Source organism: Megascapheus bottae, chromosome 1, assembly GCF_031878675.1.
Source record: "Megascapheus bottae isolate mThoBot1 chromosome 1, mThoBot2.hap1, whole genome shotgun sequence".
Classification (NCBI taxonomy): domain Eukaryota; kingdom Metazoa; phylum Chordata; class Mammalia; order Rodentia; family Geomyidae; genus Megascapheus; species Megascapheus bottae.
This window is the reverse complement of record NC_143509.1, coordinates 98,052,998-98,064,361: the sequence shown is the minus strand read 5'-3', so window position 1 is coordinate 98,064,361 and position 11,364 is coordinate 98,052,998. Positions and strand designations below refer to the sequence as shown.

The 11,364-nt window shown below is 42.9% G+C and overlaps 2 protein-coding genes across 11 annotated transcripts in view; one reads left to right on the top strand and one right to left on the bottom strand.

The window, feature by feature from the left end:
* Positions 1-6,926, bottom strand: part of Son (SON DNA and RNA binding protein) — a 36,204-nt gene extending 29,278 nt beyond the window's left edge. For 3 of the 4 annotated variants that reach the window (XM_090348930.1, XM_090348933.1, XM_090348942.1), the window contains exons 1-2: positions 6,773-6,925; positions 2,522-2,688 (exon numbers count right to left, since the gene is read on the bottom strand). In XM_090348930.1, the coding sequence (XP_090205056.1) occupies positions 2,522-2,688; positions 6,773-6,849 (244 nt within the window). In that variant the 5' untranslated portion in view covers positions 6,850-6,925. Of the gene's footprint in view, positions 1-2,521; positions 2,689-6,772 lie in introns of all 4 variants that reach the window. The other variant, XM_090348937.1, reaches the window with a different exon arrangement.
* Gart (phosphoribosylglycinamide formyltransferase, phosphoribosylglycinamide synthetase, phosphoribosylaminoimidazole synthetase) overlaps positions 6,498-11,364 on the top strand; it is a 32,283-nt gene continuing 27,416 nt past the window's right edge. For 2 of the 7 annotated variants that reach the window (XM_090348948.1, XM_090348984.1), the window contains exons 1-3: positions 7,880-7,924; positions 9,412-9,591; positions 10,824-10,919. In XM_090348948.1, the coding sequence (XP_090205074.1) occupies positions 9,447-9,591; positions 10,824-10,919 (241 nt within the window). In that variant the 5' untranslated portion in view covers positions 7,880-7,924; positions 9,412-9,446. The other 5 variants (XM_090348969.1, XM_090348962.1, XM_090348953.1 and 2 more) reach the window with 5 other exon arrangements.

The window sequence follows — 11,364 nt, the reverse complement described above, 5'->3', positions numbered from 1 at the left end:
CAAAAAAAGGAAACTAGTCAGGCACTTAATCCTAGCTACACTAAAAAAGTCTGTGAGACTCTTATCTCCAAATAATCACCATAACAGGAAGTGGCATTGTGGTTCAAGGTATACAGTGACAGCCTTGAGCTGAAGAGCTCAGGGACAATCAATGCCCAGGTCCAGAGTTCAAGTCCCACAACTGAAGGAAAAAAAAAGTAGTCTACACAGAATGCCTCTTGAAGAGTAATCTTGTCAGCAAAGATTGGTATTACTTCTAAGTAGTATGTTAACATCTGAACAAATATAAGTCATCAACTTATAACTCAAATTTTACATTACTGCATCTACATTACATTCTAATTAAATACCTATCTATTTTCCAAAAAAATGCTTTCAAACAGCCCAGGAGCACAGCCTAGTGGTAGAATGCTCGCCTCCCACGCGCCAAGTCCTAGGTTCTCAAAGTCCTGTGGTTCCTCAGTACCACATACCCAGAAAAGGCTGGAAGCGGTGCTGTGGCTCAAGTGGAAGAGCGCTAGCCTTGAGCAAGAGGTGTCCAAGACTGTGTCCAGACAGGAAAAAATTAAAAACAAAACTTTTAAAGCTAATAAGAAATGGGCAGCTAACTCTTGCAGCACTTGAATATATAAGCAAAAACATTTCAATTTGGTTTTCCTACTGAAGAAAGTTTGTATTTTATTTTATAACCACATAGAATTTACTTTAAATGCCAAAATATATTAGCAACAACTTTGAAATCTTAGCAAAAGCTGTTCAGACAATTCTTCCACTACTACTATAAAGAAAAGCCCAATACATAAGACATACACAAAAATAAAACTACTCATTTTGTTTCACACTGAAGATTAGTTAACTAACACCTCAAACAAGAAAAGGCTGTTAAGAACCATAAATCTAAATAAGGTATGTGACCACATACTAGCAAACCACATCCTAGTAAAAGAACATATCCCACACCTCATTTCTAATGACTTACTTTATCATTAATCACAAACCCTTCATTTCTAAATATCAATTACTTAATTCCAAAAAACTTAATACCCATATATGACTCCTCTTCATTGTTGTTTTTTTTTTGGGGGGGGGGCAGTCATGTGGCTTGAACTCAGGGCCTGGGTTCTGTCCCTGAGCTGATCTGTTCAAGGCTAGCACCCTATTACCTGAATGTTCTACTGCTAACATTGTCTTAGTTTACTGGAGATGACACTCACAGACTTTCCTGCTTGGGCATGAGCCACTGGCACCCTGCTTCACTTATACTTTTAGTAGATATACAAATCAGATTTCTAAGTTAGGACTTTAAAATAAGATCTCCAGAGATATGCTTTAAAATTGTTAAAATTTGATTCACGACACTATGTATGCTCATTCCAAAACTGACATTTACAGAATGCTCTCAGTAAAAACTCAAATGTGAAGATGCTGCTTGGGCACTATAAACTTTTAAATCAAATAGACAAAAAATTATATCCTACCAATAAATCAAGTAAATGTATCACTTGGGTTTTTTTGTTTTTGCCACTCCTAGGGCTTGAACTCAGGGATTGGGCACTGTCCTTGGGCCTCCAGTGCTCTACCACTTGAGCCACAGCACCATTTTCAGCTTTTTGGGGTTTGTTTTGTTTGTTTGCCAGTCCTGGGCTTGAGCACAGGGCCTGAGCACTATCCTTGGACTTTCTCAAGGCTAGAGCTCTACCACTTGAGCCTCAGTACCACTTCCAGCTTTTTTTTTTTTTCTATGTATGTGGTACCTAGGAATCGAACCCGGGTCTTCGTGCATGCTAGACAAGCACTCCACCACCAGGCCAAACTCCCAGCCCAGCCTTTTCTGTTTATGTGGTACCAATGAATCAAATTTAGGGCTTCATGCATGCTAGGCAAGCACTCCTAGACCTGGATCATCGATATTCTTTTTGTTCCGGGGGGGGGGGGGGGGGGGGGGAGTTCATGGGGCTTGAACTTTAGGCCTGGGCGCTGTCTCTGAGCTCTTTAGCTCAAGGTTACTACCCTACCCCTTGAGCCACAGCACCCTTTCTGATTTTCTAGTGGTTACTTGGAGATAAAAACATCACAGACTTTAGTGCCCAGGCTGGCTTTGAACCTCGATCCTCAGATCTCAGACTCCTGACTAGCTAGTTACAGGAGTGAGCCACCATGCCCGGCTCAATATTCATTTTTAAGTGCAGTTCCTTTTTCAAAGGAGTACTACAATAAGAAAGTAAACAAAAACTTAAGAAATGACTATTAACAGGGTGCTAATGGCTCACACCTACAATCCTAGCCACTCAGGAGGCTGAGATCTAAGGTTCCAGTCTGGATAGGAAAGTATATGAGACCAAATAATCTACCAAAAAGCCCGAAGTAGAGTTGTGGCTCAAGTGGTAGAGCACTTAAAAGTTCAGGGACAGCTTTTAAGTGGGAGGAAGGAAGGGAAGAAGGGAGTGACACTAAGAGCTTTGCTGAAAGTTTAAAAAAAAAAAAAACTTAAGATGATTAAGATGATTGTTCTCCAGCTTACCTGGTTTATATCGCAGTTCTGTATCTAAGACCCCAGAAAGTACTTCCTCTATCTTCTGCACTATTTCTTCATTTGGTAGGCTCCTGGCAGAGGCAGCTGCATCACCTGCCTGGTTTCCTTCAATAGGTGTATTTGTTTCACCATTCAGCTGGCCTTCACTCCTTCCACTTGACAAGAAAAGTTTTCAAAAGCAATAATTTACTACATCATGTAATAAGCAATAAATATTAACAATCTAATATTAAATACTGCCCATACACTTCACCATTTTTCTATTGCATATGTTTACCAATAACATTCCTTACACTATATACTTCAATAGTTGCAGTATTTTCATTTTCTACACAAGTTCCATCATTTGGAAAGTTTAAAAAAAATTTTATACCAGATTTGAAGGAAAACCTTTTGTAAATAAAATAATTTCAGAAATATAACTTAAGGTTTTGAGTTACCTACCTGTATCTCCCAAGGGAGAAAAAAATTAGTTGATAGCCAAATCACAGTACCTTATGTCATAAATCGTGGCCATAACACATGTGTGCCTAAATCATAATCACCTTCAACAATACCAAGAAACACAAAATTCATTCAAACATGAGTAAAAAGGATACGTTGAGCCCAGCACTGGTGGCTCATGTCTATAATCCTAGCTACACAAAACACTGAGATAAGAGGATCACAGCAGGAAGAATATATCACAGTAGGAAGAAAAGACTTGAGCAAAATGCTCAGGAACAGTACCCAGGCTTTGAGTTCAAGTTTCAAGACTAGCACACCACCCCTAAAGAATAGAACTATAGCTTCTGTTCCAAGTTTAGACTGTTAATGAAAGACCATAAAACTTAAAAAGAAAAGGATTCACATAATTTGTACCTATTTTTTTTTAATCCTGGTAGTCACATTTTTTCTGGTAGTATAAAAAAAAAAAAAATCACGTAAGTGGCAATTCACTTATACTAATAAATTAATAGTTGGCCAAGAGTTTGGTCTAGTGGTAAAGTGCTTGCCTCGCACGCACAACCCTGGGTTCGATTCCTAAGTACCATGTACACAGAAAAAGCCAGAAGTGGCACTATGGCTCGAGTGGTAGAGTAGTAGCCTTGAAAAAGCCCAAGGATGTGCTCAGGCCCTGAGTTCAAGCCCCAGGACTGGCAAAAAAATAAAAATATAATAAATGCCATTCATATTGCTATTTTCAAGTATACATTTGCAAACTTTTGAAAAACTATAACTTTCAAATTTAACTTACATTTAACTGAAAACACGTAAAACAACTAATAAAAGCCAGAATCATCAAAAGCAAATATAAAAAAACTCACAACAGCAATTGTTAAGAAATATGAAACATGGCTGGGAGTTTGGCCTAGTGTAGAGTGCTTGCCCAGCATACATGGAAAAGCTGGAAGTGGTGCTGTGGCTCAAGTGGTAGAGCTCTAGCCTTGAGAAAGCCCAAGGATTGTGCTCAGGCCCTGAGCTTAAACCCCAGGACTGGCAAAAAAAAAAAAAAAAATTAAATTAAAAATATACATATATGAATCATGTAATGGTTACCGTACTTGTTGTCATATTATTCTACACTTTTAACTTAATCCTAACAAAATTCTAAGATCAATGCTATTATTCTGATTCTATAAACTAGAGAAATAAGGCACAAAGACCAGAAACTTCAGCTCCTAAAATGTTTAACATATTGAAAATCAGAGCCCATATATAGTCTTAAAACACTTACATGCAGCCGGGTGTGGTAGGTCACACCTGTAATCCCAGCTACTCAGGAGGCTGAGATCTGAGGATCATGGTTCAAAGCTAGCCTGAGCACAAAAGGACCTGAGACTCTTATCTCCAAATAATCTCTAGAAAATGGGAAATGGGGCTTGGCCCAAGAATAAGGTTGCAGCCTTGAGCTGAAGAACTCAGAGATATGGCCCAAGCTGAGTTCAAGCCCCATGACCCACAGAAAAAATAAATAAAAAACCTAACTATAAATGTCAGCCTAATGCCCCTACTGATGAACTTTTATGAAAGCTAATAAAAGGATAGAGTTCACTGCAATTTTATTTTTTAAAAAAATCTTTTCAGATAACGCAGTTTGTTAACATGTGAAGAAAACACTTCTCTTTCAATAAGAAGCTCTGTCAAATACTCCTTGTAAAAATTTCTTGATGCAAGCCTTTTACTGTTTGTAGCACTTAGATTTAAATAATTATGGATCTTAAAAATCATGAAACAAGACAGGCGCCGATGGCCCACACCTGTAATTCTAGATACTCAGGAAGGTGAGATCTGAGGATAGTGGTACAAAGCCAGCTTGGGCAGGAAAAATCCATAAGACACTTATCTCGGATAAATTACTTTGAATAAGTCAGAGGTGGAACTGTGGCTCAAAGTGGTAGCATGCTAGCCTTGAGCAAAAGAAAGCTCAGGGACAGCATGCAGGCCCTGAGTTGAAACCCCAGGACAGGCACCCTTACCCCCTGTTCCCCTTAAGAGTCATGAAACTAAATTTTTTCAGTCACTGTATAAGGAAATAATTTCACCTTAGAGATACCCAGGATATAGCTGCAATTACTACAAGCAATGAAAATTTCAAATCACAAAGATATACCAATATACTGATACAGCCACGAGAATGTTAAAAATATTGAGATTTCAGCAACCTTACTCAATGTTACCACTAAAAATAAATTTTAAAAAGGGCTGGTACGCAGTTCAGTGGCACAGCACCTGTCTAGCAAATCCAACATCCTGGGTTGATCTCCAGTATCAAAACAATATTAATAAAAATGAAAGGATATCAGAAATAAGGCAATTGTTTTCTCCTTTATAATTTCTAAATTCTCTACAACCAAAAAAATTGTAATGAGATTTTTAAAAAACTTATTGTTACCATGAAGCTGATGTTACAGTTATACAAAAAAATAAAAATAAAAATACGTGTTATCAAACCAAGCAAGTATACTCATTCCATGCAGGTATTTTAAGTTTTCAGGAAACATGCTTTCTTATCTCTTAACTCAGGTTTCTTCTCATAGTAAAATACTAGCAGAACCACCAAAGGTTAAAAGAACAACTTAGTGAGCAGACATATTTCCTACATTAAAAAAAAAACACTCTTTAAAGACTAAAAAGTCCAGCAATAATACATTTCCCCCAATTTACAACTGAGTTTTCATCTCATTTTCAAAATCGTATCATTGTTCTTGCTCTCAACTTACACAGGAGCAACTCAACACGATTAACGAAAACCTTTGAACTAGAAACCAGTCTTTGTGCCAAGATTATCTTTTCTACTCGGGAATCTTAAACGAGAAGAGTGATTACACACAGTAAAAACCATTCAAAGACTACCAATTGAACACCACGACCCACACGCCACCACATCACTATTTCTCATTCAACTCTTTCTTGAGCCATCTTTTCCCTTTCAAATTTCGTGGAACCCCGGAGTAACCGATGTTAAAAAAAAAAAAAAACCACTGGGCATTGGCCAAAAAAATAAAAATAAAATAAAAGTAGCGTGTTAATTAAATGTCAAGGGAGGCGGGGATAATCAGGGGGTGAGGGGGAGACATCTACACACAAAAATCTACTTCTCGCTGGGCAAAAGCCCTCACTGCCAAGCCCCTTTCCCTCTCTCGGTCGAGTCGTTTCATCCCGGAGCTAAGGTTTAATGTGAGGGAGTTCTCAGCTCAAGCTGGGTAGAACGCGCGGCCTGGCGGAAACGCACCGGGAAACGAGGGTCCGGATCCTCTCGTGAGCGGATCCCGACCCTCCCGGAACGGCCTGGATCTGGCAGTCGTACCGAGAATATAAGATTACCCCCCCAGAAACGGCCGTTAGAGACCCTTTCCTGTCACCGACACCGGCCGGCGAAGGCGGCAGAGGCGGGGAGGGGGAGGGGAGAGGCGGCGGCGGCGGCGGAGGAGGAGCAGCGGAAGGAGCTAGGCCCGGTCCCTGGTGGACGTTCGGGCCTCCGACTGGGGAAGGCTACCGGAGACCGGTCGGGGAGAAGGGGGAAACCCTGAGCCCGGAAAAACCACGGGGGAAAACGACGGTCACCGGAGGGGAGGGGAAGGAGCGGATGGGAAGAGTGGGAGGGAGAACCCGTAAAATGGATCCCAGGCCCAGGCGGGGCCGTAGCGGGGGCCTCAGCCGAAGAACGACGGCGTCTCCTCAGAAAGAATTACCACGGAAGGCTAAAACGGGACCCTCACGGCCAGGTGGCAGCAGAAGAATCCGGGGAGTACTTACCTGGAAAGCTCTTGTTGAATTTCCCGGAATTTACTGACCACGAAAGACCTAAAAACCTGCTCGATGTCGGCCGCCATGGCGTCCGCTCCGTTCTCTCAACTCCTCCTCGCTAGTCCTCCAGGCTCCCAGCATGCCTTTGGAGAGGGCGCAGCGGCCAATTCCTTTTAAAGCCATCCTGATTGGCTCTTAGGAGAGCGCCCAGACCCGCCCGCCCCGCCCTCGGACCAATCAGTGAGCTCGATCCTGGTCTCCTCGGCTGTTTCTGAGCGGCTGTGGTAGAGGTGCTGACGTTTGCTCCGCGCACGAATGAGGCCGCCATGTTAGTGTCTGACGCAGGCGCCATTACAGGAAAATCGTCTCTTGAAGAGACTTTTTGTCAGCTTCACGGAGGGGTCTTTCACTATGTGAGGAGGCTTTTCTGTATCGACGGAGCCTCTGAAATTAAAAGCCATGAGGAAAAGGGACTTAGAAGTACTTGGTGGTACTCGATAGGACCTCCAGGCGTTTTATTGGGACGCCCAAGGGTAGTTTCATCCGGGAGATGCGGACGGGGGGGGGGGGGGGACTCATCAGGCCCCGCCCTGCTGTGATTTGAATACGAGGAAAACCCTCGCTAATCCTGTCTCGCGCCGTGTGTCTCTGGTCGTTCGGCCTCGTGCCTTAGGGGCAGACGGAGGTCCTGGACCTACGTTGAAAGCCGGGCGCCTGTGTGCTCGCCGGGAGCCCAGCGGGTCACAAGACTTTTTTTTTTTTTTCTCCGCAAGTAGCTGCCCTGCTTGGACCCTCGGGCTCGCGGCACACTTTAACCATGGCTTTCACCTCGCGGATCTCCCCTTCTCTCGAGAGCAGGGGGCCCCGGCGGCGGGGGGAGGGGGGAGAGAGGAGACCTCACGCAGCCACCCGAGTGGCAGCATTCGATTCTAAAGGAGCGGGGGAATTGAGAGACGGTCCCTGGGGCGGAGGCCGCACCCTGGGGCGGCCGGGAGACCCGCGGCTTCACCTCGCCCCGGTGGGCGGGACGGGCATACCGAGGCTGGGCCAGCCAATGAGGAAGGGAGGCCGCCGGGGGGCGGGGCGCCGGCCGCGTCCCACCATTCCCGGGGGCCACTTCCGGGCGGTGGTGGAGAGCGAGCGGCGTGGCCGCGGGACCCGGTGCGTAGTTCCCTCTCTTGATGTGTAATGGCTCGCGTTGGTGCTTGGAGGCTGGGATTGAGACGATGCTGATTAAATGGTGGGGATGGGGACTGGCCACGTGCTTCTCACAAACCAAGGTCCCCTCGCTCCCCGCGCCTGCGTTCGGTGTCCGAGGGTGCATGGCTGGTCTGTGTGCGCGCGCGCGCCTTGAGGCTTTTTAAAAAGCAACAACTCCAAAGGAAAAAAAAATATATATATATATTTTACTCATGATGCAGTTGTTTCTTAAACGTTTCTATTTATTTTTTATTTTGTTTACCTTTCAAATGGGTTTACTTGGCTCTCGAGCAATCAAATGGTTAAAGTCTTAGAAAGTTGCATTCGTTTTTAGGGACCCTCAGCCGGTTAAGGGGCTGGAGTTCAGGTTCCCTAAACATTCCTGATTAGTACTGCTAGTTCGATGACTTTCTGGGAAAAAAAAAACAGCTTTCTTACACTGCCTTTCTTACTAAGTAGATACAGGGTGGGTTTTTTTTTTTTGCACCTAAAGGTAATGTGTTTCAGATAGTTAACATGTAAAATGTTTTTCATTAAAATAAAATTTTTTCTCCTGAGGCGATAGCAGATTTTTCTTTCCTCATCTTTAAATGACCGTCATGGCAATGATGAGAGGAGCTGAGGCAAAAATGGCTTCAATAGGAATGCAGACTACCCTCTCTTAGTTATATGACTTATAGCTAATTGGTGTTATCTGATTTCCATCTCTATCCTTAAAGTGGATCATGACAGACCTACCTCATGTCTTAGAAATTCAACTGAGGTAGTTCATGAAAAGCACTTTGAATTGGTACCTGATACGAAATAAATACTGAACAGTTTATTTGAATCATTAGCCAAGATTTTTTTTTTATGTAAGTCTGGCATCTCACAGGATATTATTAATGGTGTGAGATCTTGTTTCTATCCCTAAAGTACGAATTTGAGTAAAAGAATATAACAAGTTAGTATTTTCTAGTGCTCCATGCGTTAATTGTATCAATAGCATTCATTCCTGTGTCTGTATCTGTGTGTGTGTGTGTGTGTGTTTAGAGTAGTAGGACTTGGTTTCTCTAAATTCCTGGGATTCAGTTAGTCATACTAATGACCTTATCTAAACTTAATAATCACCTCTCTACATACCACTACCATGATAAGTTTAAATTCACACATTTTACCCCTCTCTCTGCCTTTGTGTGTGCATGTGTGTGCACACAAAGGCTGTCTGTCTGTCTGTCTGTCTTGGGCTTTAACTAAGAACTGTAACACTGACCCTAAGCCTTTTTGCAGAAGTTCTACTTCTGACTTTTTGGTGGTTAATTGGAGATAAGACTTTCATGGACTTTGCTTCCTAGGCTGGCTTCAATTTTACATCCTTACATCTCAGCCACCTAACTAATGTCTGGTAGTAGTTATAGTTTCTAAAGTATGTGCATTGTGAAGCATAAACTGTGGCTTTCTTTCCACAGATTTGTTCTTTTAAAATCCGACTTTGCAGGAAGTGATGGCAGCCCGAGTACTTGTAATTGGCAGTGGAGGAAGGGAGCATACACTGGCCTGGAAACTTGCACAGTCTCATCATGTCAAACAAGTGTTGGTTGCCCCAGGAAATGCAGGCACTGCCTGCTCTGAAAAGATTTCAAATACTGGTAATTATGTTTCAAAGAGTGGAGACTAATAGTTAATAATGAACTTGGCAAGGAAAAAAAAAACATGCAGAATGAAGTGGTAGAAGTGGGATGGGAGAGCAATCTTTTTTACCAGTCCTGGGGTTTGAACTCAGGGCCTGAACACTATCCTCAGGCTTTCTCAAGGCTAGAGCTCTACCACTTTAGCCACAGCACCACTTCTGGCTTTTTCTGTCTATGTGGTACTGAGGACTTGAACCCCGGTCTTCGTGCATGCTGAGCAAGCACCCTACCACTAGGCCACGCTCCCAGACCAGCAATCTTATTTTGACTGGAGTTTCAAGATTTCAGCAGCCTCTGTGTCCGTGTCAGCGCCAAATGTGACCTTGATCTCAAGGCTCTCTTCCAAGACTACTGGGTACATTTGTTCAGGGGAAAGTGGAGGACAGATTGAGGAGTGTAAGCAGCAAGGACAGTTCTAAGATATAGCTGCCAGGGGGAAGCTATTTATGGAGAAAAGTAAATACTTGCAATGTGCTGTAAATTTAAGGTAGCCCATTGTTCAAAGATTGAATTCCTTTTTTTTTTTTTTTTTTTTTGTGCTATTCTTAGGGCTCAAATGCAGGGCCTGAGCACTGTCCCTAAGCTTTTGTGCTCAAGGTTGGCACTTGTAATACTTTAGCCGCTGCTCCACTAACAGCAGCGTTTTAGTAGTTAATTGAAAATAAGAGTCTTACGGACTTACTGCCTGACCTGCTTCAAGCTGTAGTCCTCAGATCTCAACCTCCTTAGTGGCAGGATTATAGACATGAGCCACCAGCACCCAAACTTACTTACATAGTTTCCATCCTGCTACTTCCCCAGTCCTACATAGCTGGGACCAAGGGCATGTACCACTTGTTTGTGGAGATGTAGTGTTCTTTTAAAAAAGTCCAGGCCATTTTCAAACCACAATCTTTTAGCTCTCCACCTCCCGAGCAGCTAGACTTACAGACATGAGCCTGCACACCTGACATGTATTTTCATTTGTTGACTATATAACACACAAGTACCACGGACCGTTCATAATTTATAGCTCTTAGGGAAGGTCACTCTTACTCCCATCCTCTAATTGGCTACATGATAGCAGAAACATAAGGTTTTATAGCTTAACTAAATGCTTTCTGTGGTTAAATGACCTGTGCTTAATTTTGGATTTCTTAGTGAATTGAAACGTTTTTATAAATATGGTGGGTTATGTTCTCTGTTCACAGCTATCCCGATCAGCGATCATGCTGCCGTTGCTCAGTTCTGCAAAGATGAGAAAATTGAATTTGTAGTTGTTGGACCAGAGGCGCCTCTGGCTGCTGGTAAAGTTCACTTGTATTATTTGTTTCTTTTTGATCCCATCCTAGGTATTGAATTCAGGGCCCCAGCACAGTCTCTGCACAGTTTTTTAGCTCTCTAATCCTTGAGCCACTGTTCCACTTCTGATTTTTTGGTGGTTAATTGGAGGTAGGAGTCTCATGCACTTTGCTGACCATGCAGGATTTCAAACTGTGATCCTCAGATCTCAGCTCTCTGTAGTAGACACGACCACTGGTGCCTGGCAGTTTACTTTTTTGTTGTTCTGATTTACAAGAGGTATTGCTTTGTTGCCCAGTCTGATCTCCAGTAAATGGGCACAAGTATTCCTCCCACCTCAGATGTGACCTAGATTTGAATTGCTAGATTTGAATTGCCTCTTACTAGCATTTTGTTTTAAAATGTTGTCAATGTCAAAACAACTTCTGTCACCAGTCAGTCCTCTTCCCA